This window comes from Larus michahellis, chromosome 3, assembly GCF_964199755.1.
Source record: "Larus michahellis chromosome 3, bLarMic1.1, whole genome shotgun sequence".
Taxonomy (NCBI): domain Eukaryota; kingdom Metazoa; phylum Chordata; class Aves; order Charadriiformes; family Laridae; genus Larus; species Larus michahellis.
In genome coordinates this window covers 41,614,958-41,632,366 of record NC_133898.1, presented here as the reverse complement: position 1 = coordinate 41,632,366, position 17,409 = coordinate 41,614,958, and the positions used below count along the sequence as shown (strand labels likewise).

The 17,409-nt window shown below is 39.8% G+C and overlaps 2 protein-coding genes across 3 annotated transcripts in view; both read left to right on the top strand.

Annotated features, from left to right (window-relative positions):
* Window positions 1–10,193, top strand: part of CRIM1 (cysteine rich transmembrane BMP regulator 1) — a 192,598-nt gene extending 182,405 nt beyond the window's left edge. The window contains exons 13-17 of the mRNA XM_074579919.1: window positions 1,245–1,466; window positions 5,085–5,279; window positions 6,093–6,215; window positions 7,619–7,806; window positions 8,824–10,193. Of these exons, the coding sequence (XP_074436020.1) occupies window positions 1,245–1,466; window positions 5,085–5,279; window positions 6,093–6,215; window positions 7,619–7,806; window positions 8,824–9,000 (905 nt within the window). The 3' untranslated portion in view covers window positions 9,001–10,193. The remainder of the gene's footprint in view (window positions 1–1,244; window positions 1,467–5,084; window positions 5,280–6,092; window positions 6,216–7,618; window positions 7,807–8,823) is intronic.
* A 3,621-nt stretch (window positions 10,194–13,814) lies between these two features.
* The window catches only part of FEZ2 (fasciculation and elongation protein zeta 2), a 31,020-nt gene continuing 27,425 nt past the window's right edge, over window positions 13,815–17,409 (top strand). For both annotated transcript variants that reach the window (XM_074579918.1, XM_074579917.1), the window contains exons 1-2: window positions 13,815–14,140; window positions 15,726–15,834. In XM_074579918.1, coding sequence (XP_074436019.1) covers window positions 13,905–14,140; window positions 15,726–15,834 — 345 coding nt within the window. In that variant the 5' untranslated portion in view covers window positions 13,815–13,904. The remainder of the gene's footprint in view (window positions 14,141–15,725; window positions 15,835–17,409) is intronic.

Genomic DNA, 17,409 nt, shown 5'->3' with positions numbered 1-17,409 from the left:
TCACCTGTTATGATTTGAGAGTGACTGGAAGGCAACTGAGTAATATCAAAGCATTCCAGCCCAGCAGGTGTGTCAGATTCCTCCTAAACTGCCTCACACTGTCAAGAAGGTAACAGGATTTGCTTTCCCCCGGGGAAAGAGATGCAATTATGAATGAATGTGAATTGCTATTTTACATAGCAAATGGGGGAGTTCATTGCAGTTAAATTTATTCCAAACCTGTGAATTGTATGTAAACTCACTGAGAAAACGTTTGTCTTTATTAAAACAGAATCTAAAAATTTTACTATAGGAAAAAAAAAGGTTTTGCCATTTCTTCTACAGGGTGTTTGTTGGGGTTTTGGGTGCATTGTTGTGGTTTTTTTTTTTCCTGACAAAATATTTTCAGTGAAGAAGCTAGCCAGTTCTCCTGACTTCCATTTTTCTCATTATTAGTAACAGGGGAACATTAATGTTGCTTAACTTCGAAATACTGTTTGGAGGAGCTAATCTTTCCTCACTGGCTAAATAAAAAGCTTACTCTCATAACTTAACGCAGTTAGGTTGAGAACCTGATCTGAGTCCCCTTATGAATCTTTTTTTTTCCCTCTCCTTTTCTTCTCTGCACATACAGTCATATTTCTTGATCCATAATGTCTGTTAAGATTGAGCTTCATTGCAGAAATATGTCTCCCCCATGTGCCGGCATGAAAATTAAAGCAGACCCACTGGCATCAAACTGAAGCCCTATCAAGTTCCATTTGTTTCTTAACAGCTTATAATTAGCTCAAATAAGTCTACTAGCGAAAGCAACAGCAGCGTAATAGCTTTTCACTTTGCGTCATTCAAGGATATGAACTGACATGGCAGAAGCTGGGATTCAAGTCTTAGATTTAAAATTTAGTCTCTCTGATTTGAGGTGAATTCCTATATACCATTCAGTTCAGAGCATTCAGAGTGGCTTTCTCAGGGGTTGCTTCTGATGGTGATTGTTTTTCACTTTGCTGTCCTTTTTTCTCTTTTTTTTTTTTTTTTGAGTAAACTCAATGAAGGTCTGCATAAACTTTGTTCTAGAGCACATTATGAGATCCACATCATATGTAAGGACCAAATAGGTATATGGCTCTGTCTTTCTAGTTCTGCTGCAGTAGTGAGCCCATGTGTTACAACCCCATTGTGTTCTTCAGGGGTGAACGCTCTTTTGAGGAAATATGAGAGAAGTTAGCTACTGTAAGTTAAATAACTTACTCTGCTTATATTTACAGATGAGCCTCTTCAGCCCTCTTCATCAAGCAATGAGAGCATGCCCAGTTATTGCAAAAACGATGAAGGAGATATTTTTCTGACGGCTGAGTCCTGGAAGCCCAATGTCTGCACTAGCTGCATTTGCATGGATGGAGTGATTAGGTGCTACTCTGAGTCCTGCCCACCGGTATCCTGCGAGAGACCTGTTTTGAGAAAGGGACAATGTTGTCCTTACTGTATTGGTGAGCAAATAAAAATAGCTGATAACTTGCTTCTTGTGAATTCCTTCTTGTGAATAAGAAGTTTTATTTCCAAATTGAAATACGTTTTCCCTGTTTTGCGGAGATGCAGTTTGTGCCTCTTGAATTGAAGAGTGAAATCTGCATAGGGAGCTTTGAGGATCGTGATTTGTGGTTTTGAGGTAGAAGTGCAGGAAGATAGAAATGTAATTTGCCTACAAACTTCAGAGGACATCCTCCTGAAAACTTGGTAATATACCAAGTTCTTTTGCCCTTGGAACCCTATTTAGATTCCTGATGAGAATATTTGGAGGGGAAAGTACTATGTTATCCTGTCACTACTTTCTCGTTATGGTTTGCGTACAAAATGGGGAGGATTTAAAGTTTCTTTGCCAGCTGTCTGCAGGCTTTTCTTCAGTGATTGACTTTGCAACCGTAACTATCATTGTAATCCAGAATACATTTTAACATTAAAAAAAATACAGAATGTATGCGGAGCTGGGCAATCAAACCAGTAGAGTCAGAACTTGAGCCTTAGTACTGTACTAGAGAATTCTTTAGGTCAAGGAAGGGATGCACCACAGGGAGCAGTGCCATGAACTAAAAAATGAGACCCTCTAGAACTTCGTGCTTACACCTTGAATATCAGGTTTGCAAATATATACATGCAACATGTAGATGCGGCTTTCATTAATTTACTTTGAATCCCATATAGTTGCACAATATTGCAAATACTTAAATATGTGAGCTGTAAAAAATTAATGAGGTTTTTTTAGTAGCAACTGCTCTGCAATATGAAATACAGAATTCAGATTTTAACTAGTGTTCAGATATGAAGACTTACAATGACGATACATTTTATTAATCTAAGCTGTACTATCTTGACAGTATGTTTTGTGGTCTAAATAACTGAAATTCATGGAGACTTACTTTTTTAACCGTGTCTATGAACTATATACTCTTGCCTGTAAGAGGTGTAAGGTCATGCACTTAATTTTCCTGGTTCATACTGTTTTACTCTTAATTTCTGTGAAGCACATCTTTACACAGGTTCTTCCTTATATAGTTCCTATAATAGTTGATAAAATGTTTAGTAAGCAAACTTTGTGGAAACAGGCCTTCTTCATTTATTGGAGTTTCAAACACTATGCAGGGTTTTAGCACTGTATTTTATTTTCTTTCTGGATCCAGATCTGGTTAATGCCTAACAACTTAGTATAGATTCAAATTCAAAATTTTACAGGCTTTGGAGGCTTTGTTTTTTGTCCAACTCCTCAAATTCATCCTGTGTGTTCAACATTCTTCATTCTCATGCAAAGAAAGATTACTTTGGAACAATAACCTTCTACTTTAGAAAGGATAAAGTGGTATCTATTTGATTAGAGACAAGATTAGTCTTCTGCGGAAAATGGAGCAATGACTGTTTGTTTGTTTACCAGATGAGATTGATTTACTGGTGCAGCTAGAGGAAATTTGAGAGAAGGCGGGTAGGGCTAGACACGGTATTCTAAACTGCATTTTTGTATGCGGGTTTCTTTCTGCTAGTCTCTTGCGTTTCCACTGTCCTTGAGTGCTTGTTCGTGTTGTGGCCTCCATCTTCATCCTTGCATAGAGCTGGGCACCAAAACCTGAGACGCACAGAGGATAATACTTTCTTAGGACTTAAGTTTCCTCTCGAGGTTCCAAGTGCAACACTGTTATGGTGATTTTACCCTTGTTCGTTCTTCTAAAAAACATTTGCTGTATTAAATTGTGATGTGTTCTTTACCAACTTGCAAAAGCCTGAGCAAGTTAAAGTTGAGTTTTCCAGCCAGACCAGCTGCTGAGTTGAAGAAGCCGTCCTGAGCTGGGCAAGGTAGCACTTTGGGAGCAAATCAGCCCTGAGTACACAGAGAGTGCTCAGCTTTAGGTCTGCAGAGGTCATGAGCAGTAGAGGACCACTCAGGCTGTCTGCCTCAGCCTCTCCCCAGCCATATCTACTTTCCGACCAACACAGGGCTCCGCTGGCTCTATGTGCCAACATACATCTCATCTATGGAAGAACCTAACGTGCTTTCTGCAGCTTGCAGCCACCTTTTCCTCCCACTGTTCCTTTTCCTCATCCACCCCGTATTCACTTATGAAATCTTCTACTTGGAGAGGTTGAGACCTGTACTTGCAGCCATGGAAGCCATGGGATACACATACCAAGGACCTTTGGAACGTTTGCACTTTTCAGATAATTCCATTAGTATTTTCACAGTAGTACTTCTTGCTGGTCTCCTTTTGCATTTGAATTTACTCTGTCCAGGTCTGTTGCACTGGTCTGCTGACTGCTAACCTTGTTATTCCGGATGGTGTCAGTCTATTGTGTTGTCACTAATTAAAAGCTGTACTGATGGCTAAATTATTTAATAAGGCTTTTTGTTTATATTTGGGAGGTAATTCTAACCTGGATGTGTTTAAGACTCGTTTAGATGTGGTGTTAAGGGATATGGTGTAAGGGAGAACTTTGTAGAGTGGAGTTGATGGTTGGACTCGATGATCCCAAGGGTCTTTTCCAACCTAAATGATTCTATGATTCTAACTGACGTATATAAATATGTAATCTCTGTGAATGTTAAACCAGTATTTCTCTGACAGTTTAAGAAGTTATTTTGTGACTTCAGTCTGTTATCTCACACATATGCTTAATATTCAAATTCACGTCATCAGCAGGTTTCATCATAATTTCTGCCTCTAAGAAAAAAAGGTAGCGAGAAGCTAAGATAAAAGTAAGGTGCTGCTTGGCTTTTGGAGGTTCTGCTGTGTAGTTTTATTTTGATTCTCTATAAAGTGCTATAGCAGCAAAAAACATCCTAGGCTAAGCAATGCACAACTGTTCTCTTAGTGAAATAGAAGGTATATTGCAGACCACCTAAAAGGCTTGCATATGATGCAGCATAAAAAAAAATGATGTATTGAATGCTTAGGCAGAAAGGGTAGTGATTCTTTTAAGTGTTTTCCCAAGACCTACTTGCTTCATCAAGTCCAGGTCCTTATCACGTACTCTGTCAAAGTCTGTCTGAGAAGTTGTTAGTTATACAGCTCTCAATCTCTGGGAAAGGTGTTCGGGAACCTCACTTTTTTTCTGAGGGATAAGATCACATCAATTTCCAATTTACGTAATAGTAACCATGAAAAAATGTACTGAGTTTGGTTATTGCCCTTTTCCTTGGGTTTTCCATTGATGCAATTACAGGGAATGATCAGATCCTCTTTGGATCTTTTTTTATCATAATAGCCTGAGCGTTTCTGGTTATGTCACATGAGAGTTGCTTCATTCTTCTTGGCATCCAGCCTAATCTTTCTTCATGATTTTCACAGCACTTTTGATATCATTTAATTTTCCAGTCATCTGTCCTCTAGCCTCTTGCATGAGGAAAATAAGAAGAAGCTGTTGTGGGCAAATTATGTACTTCATAAGGAAGCAGAAATTAGACCTTTTTTTAAAAGATTTTCCAGAAGATGTGGAGAGGGTCTTTTATTACAGCTGGGATTTCTTTGTAGCTATTGTTTCACTTTTGTGCTCGGAGAGGAAATCAGACTTGTGTGTAATTGGCCATTACCGCGTGATCACACCACTCTGTTTTCTTTCAACAGAAGATACGGTTCCAAAGAAAGTGGTCTGCCACTTCAATGGAAAAACCTACGCAGATGAGGAACGCTGGGACATTGACAGCTGCACGCACTGCTACTGCCTGCAGGGTCAGACCCTCTGCTCCACTGTCAGCTGCCCACCCCTCCCTTGTGCCGAACCCATCAACGTGGAGGGAAGCTGCTGTCCCATGTGTCCAGGTAATGTGGCAGCACAACTCAGATTATTGTAATGCTGGTTTTCCAGCACTGATGATAAAGTTTTTTTAATTGGTTTTTGAACGTCAGTCCGTGTTTGGACAGTGTCAAGGAGACAACAGACCTTTAGACTTCAGGAAAATGAATGTTCTTAACAGCTAGGCATATTGTGCAAATATATAGTTTGAATTGTACTTATTCTGAGAACTGTGAACTCAAAAATTAGTTGCTTGTCCCTGCTCTGTCCTTTCACAAGGTTATGGAAATACATTAGTGAAGTAGGAAAATGAATATTCTTACATTTCTGTGGATTATGTCAGTGATTAACTTTTATGTCTTTTCCAAGTCTCTTCGTTACTTTTCAACTATTGCATTTCTTTATTTATCATTTTAACTTGGCTTAAAAGTAATATGAAATTTTCTTAGCTATTGACACAAGAGACATAACAATTGCAACTGGTTTTTAATGCTAGTCCTGACGTACTTCTGCAGGAGTTGCTCATTTTAGTCAGCTGGTAACTACTTCCAACAGGACTACTGGGGAGATTCAGCAGTGCTCCCTCTTAAAATTCTCCTACTTTGAGGATTACAAAAAAAGGAAGGCAAAGAAACCAGCAGTGACTGTTTACGTATCAGCTGGCAAGATGTAGCCTTTCCTTGCTATTTTTCTTGTTTAGTATCACAAAATTCTGAAACAAAGGAAAGGATTCGTAGGACAAAGCACTGCAGATGGCAAACTATATTTTCTAAATTAAGAGCAGCCGTGAAAAGTTAAGCAGCCTGTAATTTGTGAAACACATTTATCTCATTTCACAGAGATGTACGTACCTGAACCTACTAACATCCCCATTGAGAAGACAAATCATCGAGCAGACATTGAACTAGAAGTACCAAACTGGCCAACACCAAGTGAAAATGACATCATCCACATTCACAGAGGTAAGATCTGATATAGACTGAGCTGAGGTCTGTGTTTATTCCCCATGTTTTAATGCATCTACTTCTTCTATTCAGGTAGCATCTGTGTAACGCTTTGAAAAGGTGGTTATCTGATAATATTCTTCATTGCAGAACTCTTACGTGCATTTTGCTTTGAGTAAAGATGAGTCAGTCAGTTAAATTATATTTATGGAATTTGGTCTCATTATCATTCCATCTTCAGCTTGGAAGAAACATCTGTGTTGATATGATGGAGTTCTATAAAACTAAGAATGCAATAAAATGATGAATGAGGAGTGATTCTGCAGAGTGTCTTTTCTGACACAAAAACTAGAAAGCAGGCTGTTGTCAGGCCACTGGAGTCGACAGACCTTCATTTGATCCATTTGACATTCTTACATGTACCACAACTTAACATATATCACAGACAAATGCAAGACAAAAATAAAATCACTTCTCAGGTACAGTGACACAGGACTAATAAAGATGTCTAAGGATGTAAATTCATCTTTTGTTTAAAACTGTGCGGAAATCATTTTTCTGAGGTAGAGGAAACACTCTATGTCACAGGCTTTGTTAACCTTTTCTAATTGAAGGACTACCTATACTTGTATTTTTTTTATTTTATTTTTTTTTTTAAATCCAAGCATGATCTCATAGCATACTATTGTTTGGTGGCTAGGAGAAAGGATACATGAAATGTAACTGCTTTACAAAATTGTAAGCTTACACTTTTTTAATTAGAGCTTTTTCATTCTCACAGGCATTAGTAGCTGGCTTGCAACTATCCTGGCTGGGGATTATAAACACACGCTGCAAACTGTGTGGGAGTGTTGTATATGTCACTGAAAATTACCATTCTTTGCAATTACATGCAAAACTTGCTACAGTCTACTAGACTGCCAGTGGTCTGTTTTCACCGGCTGAGTGGTGCAAGCATTGTAATATGTTCTCAACAAATGAGAGAACATACACATCATAATTGTCTTACCAGTTTTGGTTTTATTTTTTTAAAAAAGGGCTTTCATTGTAAGACTTCCAGGTTTTCCTCAGCATAGAGACACAGGCTGATTATTTTTTTACAAGTGGGAATTTGGTTGTGATCAGATAAGATGATGCGAACTCAGCTGAGCTAAGAGGCTATTGTAGACTTGCTTGTTATTGTGCTTTAGATTCCATCCTATTTCCTCTCTCTTTTGACAGCCTTTTCCTGGCTAATATAGTCACTATATGATACTACTTTTCAGTTGTTCTAATTTATTTGAATAAGGTGACATTTTGGGAGAGAAAGTCTAAATTCATGCGAGTAACAATAGCTGCAAGTGGGACTTTCATAATTACATTCTTCTTTATGGTCAAGGCCCATTTATAATTACGAACAAATGCTCACATTTGCCTTGCAGACATGAGTCATCTCCAGGGAGAGTACAGAAGCGGCAGTGGGCCTCACCCAAGTGAAGATGCGTCGGTTAGCTCTGTTGCCTTGGTGACAATTCCAATCACGATAGCACTGTTACTGATCATCGTCCTTCTGCTTGTCAATCAGAAAAAGCAGTGGATTCCAGTGTCCTGCTACAAAGCTCCAACAAAGGTGCCCTGTTTATGTCTGTTTCCAGGCCTTCACTTTTTTGCAAAACAAGATTAACTAGCATATTGTGTAGGATGCAGTTGAGTTCACAGCATGTAAACGCTCTTAAATTATTTTCTCCTTATGTCTTAAACCATTTTATACCAGTCAGTCTGGTATTTATTTCGTCTCCTAAATGTTTTTTTTCACAATCAAACGAAAACATTTCCGGTTCCATGTAGTAGTGAGTTGTCAGTAGATAGGAATCAAGCTCAAGAAAAAAAATGTAAAAAAAAAAAAAAAATCCAACTGTGTATATGTGTAGCTAAATACAATACACTCAATTTTCTTTCAGGCAGCCAAATTCTTAAGAGAATATTTTTGCTTACTTACATTTGCCTAAAACTAAATCCCCTGTTCTACGTTTATAAGCAAGTAAGAACAACTCTTCCAAGTTGCCACATCAACACTGGCATCTCCACACTGCGTTGCAAGGGTGTAAGGCCTAGCAAATACTAGATAAAAGGTTGATAATTTCCTAATTAAGGAAGTAATATATATATAAACCACCTTGGGAAGGAATATCAAAGGATACCGTAGGACACCCCACTATAACTATATAACAGTGGAGATCTGTCCCATTCTCTTAGTGGAACTGCAGCCAGGAACCGAAACATTCTTGGAAATGATCAGCAGTAAGAGGCTGTTAAAGTCTTGGGAACGAGCTGCTGCATATCCGGGGCAGCAAGGTTAAGCCCTTGTGTGGTGCTACACTAACAGAACAGTTTGACCAGTCCGTCTGGGATATGAGAATACCAGAGTTCCATTCAGAAGATGAAAAATGGTGATTGAGAAGAGCGTTGGTCTCTTATTGTGCCTGGCATAATAAACCTTTACCAAGTTTAGCAAAAGTCCAGTCTTTCATTGCCAATTTGATTTTGTTTTGAGCTTATGGACTTGAATCACAAAGCCTTTTTAATTATGTGTGGAATGCAATATTTTTTTTTTAATTTACTCAATATTCCCTTTCTGTTTTAACAGCCTTCTTGCCTAAACAATCAACTGGTATACGTGGACTGCAAGAAAGGTACCATGGTCCAGGTGGACAGTTCTCAGAGGATGCTAAGAATTGCAGACCCAGATTCAAGATACAGTGGATTTTACAGCATGCAGAAACAGAACAACCTACAGGCAGATAATTTCTATCAAACAGTTTGAAGAATTGCACCCTTGCCAAGGATTTAAGAAAGAGAGAGAGAGAGAGACTAAGTCTGCTATTAAAATAAAACTAGAATTGTGCACTTGCTTAGTGGATTGTATTGGATTTGTGACTACATGTACAGCTCTAAGACCTTACTGGGATGAGCTCTGACTCCTGCAATGTGCCAGAAAAAGCATTCCCACTTTTCCTTGAGATAACTGACCAAGTGTTTTCTTAGAACCAAAGTTTTAAAACTTGTTAAGATGTATTTGCTTGTAACATAGCTATAGAGGTTTTTTGGGAGGGGGAATCAGGGGCTGGGGGTAGGCAATGAGGTAAGAGGAAGCTTCACAGAAGAAAAGCTGGTCATGCTTGGCTGGAGAAGAAAATGAATAAAGAATACCGTCGAGCAGCAGGATAGTGGTTTTTCTTGTTGCTCTGAAATTGCATCTGTTGCAGCAAAGCCTAACCCCAGGTGAAAAAAAATATATGAAAAGGTCTGATTTTTTTTTCCAGCTGTTGCTACAGTAATATACTCCTAGAACAGAATTTGTCACATCACGAGTGTGGTGTAGCTGCAAATATTTTTCTATATGATGAGAAGCTGCAGTAGTTAATGAAATAGCAAGGAAAAGGTTATAGCAGAAAATAAAGGGTGGGTTTATTAAGGATGTATAAAATTATACCTTGTGCTGCTTTTTGTTTTTATTTTTGTTTTCTTCAAAGCTGATTGGCTAGATTAGCCAGACTTTGGCAGAGTTAGCAAATGACTGAGGCCTAAGTAATTCCTGATATGAGCACTGGATCTTTTGACAGCAGTATTGAAGGAAGGAAGGAAAAGTCAAGAACACCATGCAGTTCCAGGGGCTTTTGTTTGTTTGTTTTGTCTGTTGTGGTTTTGTTTTGTTATTTTATATCAATCTCTGGTTGTTCATACAGGAGAAGGAAAAATATTTTTGTTGGACAAAGCTCTTGCTTACAAGAGAGTAAAAAAAAGAAAAAAGAGACTGTTTTAAGGTTGTTGTTTTGTTTTTTTTTCCTGTTGATGTTCTTATTTACTGGTATGCAGATTTAGAAACTACTTCCATGCTAGGAAGCTGCTTAATTTTAATTGTATATTACTCAAGCACCTTTTTTGAAGCTCAGAAAAAAAAAGGAGATCATGCTTCTTTAAACTTTAGCATTATAGGAATATTTATGTAAATATAATTATGCTAAAAACAACAAAAGTATTTGTATGTTTGTGTATATATATGTATATACAAATGCATGTAGGTATACATATGTATATATACGTGCATGTGTATATACAGTATACATATATATACTGTATATATAAAATGCTATGTATACAGTATATATTTTTTCTATTTTTTTTCTTGTTGAATGTATTTTTATCTGAGAGAGATTTTACCCAGAGCAGAAACAGATAAACAGGCATTCCATATCAATGCTTAATCGCTTGTGAGTTTAGGAAAGACAAGAAAAGAGCATCTCATTCTACCTACAGTTTGATTTGATTTGATTTGAAAGTGTTTGTGTGTGCGCGCGTGTGTGGGTGTGTGCACTCTTGTGTTTGCGTGTGTACAGTACGTGCACGATTATAGCAGTAAGCGTTGCTCTTGCTACTTGCTACATTTCAGGGTGTTTCTTATTTTTCTTTTCCTGCTTAGCCTTAAAAAGGCTTTTTAATGAATGCATTGGCTAGAGACACTGATGACAATATACATGCAGCACTAATCAGCTCCATAAAATAACACCATCGGCTCCTGGATTTTCTTTTTTGTTTTCTTTCTTTCCTTTTTTTTTTTTTCAAACAATTGTTTGAAACAACTACTGGAATATTGTCCACATTAAGCTGGAAGTTTGTTGTAGCTTGCCTCATTTATAGCTCTGACTGTATAATACAATGTTAACTTTCCAAACAGGTCTTGGCACTTTTATACTAATTACCCATTTGTGCATTGCCTTTTTTCTTTTACAAATGCTTGTCATAAGAGACACAGATACCCAGTATGCTTAATGTGAAAAGAAAATGTATTTTTTGTAAAGGAACTCTCAAGTATTGTTGTAAATACTTGGTCAGAGGTTGCTGAACTTTAAAACTGAAAAAAAAACCTAATTTATTATTATAATGACCTAATTTATTAATCTGAAGATTAACAATTTTTTTGTTTTAGAATATCAAAAAGGTGTTCTAGCTGTTTGCATCAAAGAAAAAAATAGGTGTATCATTAAGGGTCAACATTTTTTCTGCTTATGTAACTTCCGTTTCCAACCACCAATAAGAAAAAATGTAGTCTCCCCAGTGTTTTGTACTCAATCTGATATCGAAACAGATGTTTCTGTCCAGTTACTGCAAAGATTTTGTCAAGACAAAACATCCATTCCTTGCATAAGAGTAAGCAGTCTTTATCCAGAAATTGTAAATGCTTGCTTTTGTTTTACAATCAAGGCCATATTCTGAAAATATTAGCAGGATATAGGACATGGTGTAAAATGTTTTTTATTATTATTATTTTATTATTATTATTTTAAAGATATGATTTATCCTATGTGCTGTATCCATTACACTCTTTTACTTTGGTTCCTGTTGTGCTCTTGTAAGAGAAATGCAGATATAATTTTCTGAAAAATAGATGCATATGTGGCACTCGGAGTGCACTGCGGTTCAGCAGATTGCTTGTTTACTTTTTTAACTGTAAGGCGGTTTCTTGTAATTTGGCTCTTGGCAGCACAATAAAAAAATTTTAAACCTATTGATGTATGTTTTCTTAAATATTTGTATTTATTAGCTGCGCACAGGTCTTTGAGACATTAGTTTATAGCTTGCTATTATGGTGAGGTTTTTTTTTTCCCTGGGAGTAGGAATTCATATTATTATCCTGCTGACTTTAGATCAGAACAGTTCAGAACATACTGTGGGTAAAGAACAGTTTGCAGTTACAGAAAGTTCTGGGTTTTACACTAAAGAATTTTTACGTTAGAGGGATTTGTGGAATTCCAAGTAGTTTCAGCATTCAGTGAAGGTCCATCTCTCAAACGCAAAGGGAGGCCTTTGCCCTGCCATTGAGTCCGTGTGGTCTAGTCATACCTGTCAGAAAGCCATAATGAATCATATGGGACTCTTAATAGATAGAGTCCTACAGAAAGTGTGAGGAATCAGAATTTGCACTTCGTGGACTTCGTGAGCCACAGATCACTTACTTATTAGCCTATGGGGTTTTTTCTTATATTAATTTGTATGTTAATGGACTTGATGTAAAGTGCTGGTATGTGACTTCCTGAGGCAAGTTTTTCAGCTTAACTGCTTGCTCTGTGGAAAAACTGCCTCCTTTTCTTTCTTTCAGCCTACCCTCTTGATGGTTTCATTTGATATCCCTGACTTCCTGCATTCAAAGCAGCAGTGGATCAGCATCTATATGCCACCCATTAATTTAGAGACCGCTATCTTTCCATTTTTTCCTGTGCTGAAAAGCCCAAGATATGATTCTCTGGCAGCTGTTCCACACCATCTGGCCAACCCTGCCATTCTTTGTACTGCCCATTCTGTTACATCCTTTTGAGATCAAGGGTAAAGGGACCAAAAGTGTCCACAAGGCTCAAACACAGTACACCCTGGATCAGGCATAATATTGGCTGTTTGGATTGTTGCTGGCCACTGAGTCAATGTTCTCAGAGCTAGCTGCAATAATCTAAAATGCCCAAGTAGTAATAGTTTCTGCAAAGACCAAAAATGACTTTGACTAAGATCAGTACTTTTGTGCAACCCTGTACATTTCCAGTAATTTCCTCTCCCTCGATAGTTACCTGTTCCGGCATTTTTGCTCCTTCCCAAGACTATGGCTATAGAGGACTATGTCTTCTAGAAAATCACCTTCAAATTCTGCCTGCAAACATTTTGCTTTCTCATCAGAATGGAACAGAAACCCTCATTGCACTATGTGTAAAACAATGTTGCATCCACATTTGAACACTCAAAGTAGTCCTGGCCTCCTTTGCCCTACACCCAGTGCCAGAAAGGATCATATTGGAATGCATATGTCTACTAGGGTTTGTCAGCTTGAAAAAGCTATAGGTGAGTAGGATAGGACAAAAGTCTTTAAATTACCCCAGTGGCACACCGATGCTTAATAGGGAATGGATTTTCCACTCATTTTGTCTTTCCAAACATGAGGTAGGAAGTATGAAAAACCTACAGGAGGCTCAAACCAAATTCACTAAGTTAAGCAGGGAAAATTCCTGCTATGTACTTTGGCATATCAAAAGTTCATAGCGGCTCAAAAAAGTACTAGATTAAAAAAGCCCATCATAAGCTATTGAACGTAAGGACATAATATAAAGATAGTGAAGGATGGGCACGGGGGTGACCATGCTACTAAAGAACCAAGTACCTCCACAACTTAAGTTTGTTAGGTGGCTGGATGGACGGAAAAATGACAGTCAAAAAGCCACCCATCCCTAGGTTACCAGGTTACAATTAAATTATTACAAATGCTCTTCCTTCCCCTTTCCTCTCCCCAGTGAGCTGCCTCACAAGCGGCTGCCTCAGGCCCTGTGGCTGCCGCCTCCCGTGTGCGGGAGGAAACCCAGTGAAGCGGCCAGAAGTGACGCTCGCTGGCCCTGCCAAGTCCTGCTCTCTCCCTGCCCCGCAAGAGGTGTCAAGGCCGGGCCACAGCCCCGGGGCCGCGCCGGCTACCTGCTTACCCGACCCCGGGCGGGCCCGGCCGAGTTTCCCTCAGCGCCAACGGCCGCCGGCCGCTGCCGCGCGCCGGGCCCCGCCCGCTGCGGCCGTTGGGCGGCCCCACGCCCGTCACGCGCCGCGCCCCGCCCCGCCCCGCGAGCTGCGGGAAGCGGCGGGAGCGCGCAGCGCCGGGAGCCGCGGGCGGGGGCGCGCGGCACGGTGTCTCCGGCGGCGGCTATGGCGGCGGCGGCCTCCCAGCGAGACCCGGGGGACTGGCAAGACTTTTCGGGCTTCCAGCCCTCGGCGGGGAACGGCACCGAAGCTGCCCGCGACAAAGGCGGCTGGGGCGGCGGTGGGGATTTGGTGGCGAAGTTGTCCCTCTGTTTTGAGCCCCCGCAGGCCCGGTCTGGCGGCGGCGAGAGCCGCGTTCCGCTGCGGCCCCTCACGGAGCAGAGCGCCCTGCAGGACGACGAGTGAGTGCAGGCCCGGGGCCGGGGGGGAGGCAGGGAGAGGGAGCGGCGGTGGTTGGGCCCGGGGGAGGAGGCCTGGCCCGGCCTGAGGGGACGGCCGGGACCGGGGGCGGCGGGCGGAGCGGGCTCCGTGGGTCGCCAGCCCTGCCCGGCGACAGCGCTGCCCCTGGGCCTTCTGGCCAGGGCCGCCTTCTCGCTGGGTGCCAGCAGGGCTTGTGGGCTGCGGGAGGCGAAGCCTTTCCCCGCCCGCGGGGCCCGGCTGGGCCGCCGGCGCTGGCCTGACACCGAGCCGTCCGGTTTTATTTCCCTAAGAGCCATGAAGTGTGAGTGCATTCCGGTGCCTCCTGCCTCCGGGGTGAGAAAAAGTTGCTGTTCAGAAATGCAGAGTGATGGAGGGGGTAATATTTATTTAGTCTCTTGCAAAATGCCCACCGTTTCAGTGTTTGAAATTAAGCATGGAAAACAGATGGAGAACATAATCTCAGTTGCAACTGGATAATTGATTTTTTCTCGTGAGCGATAGCACCTTTTGATCTGTGCTGCTTTCCTGTCTTTAACATTGTTTTACTAGCATTTATATGTGTTATTTTACAGTAAATTTCAGTCAGCTTATCTCCATTAAAAATACTGTGGTTCTTTTATTCTGAGGTAACTGCATAGTATGTCTCATTCTAAGAGAAGAAAAAAAACTGTTAGCAAAAGACTGTATGTCTGTGGTATAGGCGGTGAGGTAGGTTCAGAGATACATGAATCAGAGACATACTGTGCAGTGTTGAGGCTCTGTCTGACCTTCTGTGTCTGGCTCAGCCATTCCTCGGAGCCTAGCTAGGCAACCGCTCTAAACGTGCGCCCACCGCATAGCGCTTAGAGGTGGGGTTTGTTAGCTGTCTTGAGGCAGCAACCTGCTAACAGGGCTGCTCTGTTTCAAAATCTGAACTAGTATACCAGAATAGGGCTGCATATGCAAGCCTCCAGCACAGCCAGAGAGGTTGGACACTGTAGACACAATCAAGATCAACTGTAGATGAGAGTGGTGGGCCAAGCTCAGCAAGAGTACTTCTTGATAAAACAAAATTCTTGCAGAATTCTATTATAAATTGTGCATGTTCGTTCTTGTGTGATAAATGAAAAGAAAGAAAAAAAAATTTGGCCTAGAATTTGCTACTCGGCCTTTGCTTATTCCTGATTTTAACACGCAAAAGGCAAGAACAGGAAGAACACTAGGAAAGGGATTTATAGCTGAGCTCAAATTTCGTTAAAGCACGGACTCATCCACCCCCAAAAAAGATTTTGAGTACGGTTATATAATTGGTAATAAAGCTGTCTCTTCATCATATTATTTCACTGCTGTGTTCATGTTGTTGGTTTAAAAAGGGAAATAAATTTTATTTATCAAAAACATTTTATCTTCCAAACGTTATAAAAATATTGTCAGTTAACTTGTAAATGAATATTCAGAGAGGAAACATTCAAGTATCAACATTTCTATTGTTGATAGAAATCTTTTATCACTGCAAATATATTTACTGCTGATCAGTTGCTGCTTTTTTTAAGGCCTTCATTTTTGTTCCTTTATTCCTCTCTCCAGGATTTGGAATGCTTTGACTGATAATTATGGTAACGTAATGCCTGTTGACTGGAAATCTTCACACACCAGAGCTTTGCACTTGCCAACACTGAATCTTTCAGAAAAAGGGGTAAGTTCTGATCAGCAGAAATAACCTTTTGGGATCTTTTGTACTCAGCAGGAAAATAAAACAATTTGCTTTTGTATAAAAGATTGGTGTTGTTATTAAATAGCTTAAAATATTTTTAGTACTTGGTATTATACACGAGAGGTTTTAAAAAAAATCACAGAGTCAAACGTGTTTGATGTATGTTTGCATCTCCTTTGGTTGAAATAATTCAGAGTTAGTTTTAGATGGATGTTCATTGGAGCCAGAGCATGATAGAAAAAATTTTAAAATTAGAAAGCATTTCACATAAAATCTTTCTACTGTCTGTTTCGTGTTGAATGCTATTCTGGTTGAGGGAGGAAAAGAGGCAGGAGTGGAGTGTTCTGATGTAGTAAATCCAGCGTGGGCTTTTTTTTTAAGTTCATCTCATTCTGCAGTCAGGTGGAGACTGAAGTGGCTTCTTTTACAGGAAAGGTGACCCGGGAGACACTGAAGTGCAAGAGTTTGTTTTGTTTTATTTTTCTTATTTAATGAGTAGAATAGTTGTCTGGGGAGGGAGCAGGGAATGAAGAGCTTCAGAGAGGTTTATAGAAAGGGTTGTCCTCTGATCTTAAAAGTAGATTAAAACGCATCAGGAAGAAAAGCTAGGAAGAATTCTCACCTCCCATGTCTTCTGAGGATAGCAGGTGGCTTATCTTTTAAACTTAGTGAAGCTGAGTTAAGTTGTAAAAATGTCTGTACGTGTAACCTACGAATAGCGTAATGCTTTGACTTCTGACATCCATTATATAATCCACAGCTTCTTTTTACTCTGACAGGAGCAAAGATTGTTCTGCTGAAGAGGATACTTTGGGGTTCAGCAGGGGAAGATGGCAGTTTAGAACTCACTTTCTTTATTTGAGTCCACTGATTATACCTTGAATTTGACTTGTGTTTTAGAGTGTTTGTTCAGATTTTCTAAGTGGTTTTAGGGTAATTAAATCCTTACATTCAAAATGAAAAGACTTACAACCCCCATGCCATGACCTAGTTGTGTGACTGAAAAATGGTCTGGAAGATAAGGAACTAGGTACAATGTAAACAAATGTTTTTTATAGTTTTTTTAAGTTCTTTGCAGGAAGTAATGAAGGAACTACAAAAAAAAAAGTAAAGTGGTGTTCATGGATTAGAAAGAATCTTAGGTATGCTGTCAGTAGAGGGAAAATCAGTTCATCGATTAAACATATCTCAAGTTTTTTCAGCTTTCACTCCACCTGGCATGTCTTTTAATGTGTAAAGCCCATCTGTTAGGGAGTGTTTTACATACTTTTTTTCTACTTCTCTGTGTTTCAGATGTATTTATGGATATGTGACAGCACATATGGACCAGCTAGTAGCTTGTTTTAACTTTCTTACAATGAATATTAACAGCTAAGCAACACTTCTTGATGCATTTGAAACTAATAATATGCTGTTGGACTTGTGCTTAAAGTATTTCTGTTACCGTTTTAGTAGGAAAAAAGTGTAAGGTGAATGAGGCTGATTCATCTAATCTTTGTTGCTTTACATCACAGATCTATGAACATTTTTATACGACTCTGATGGTAAAAGAAGTAG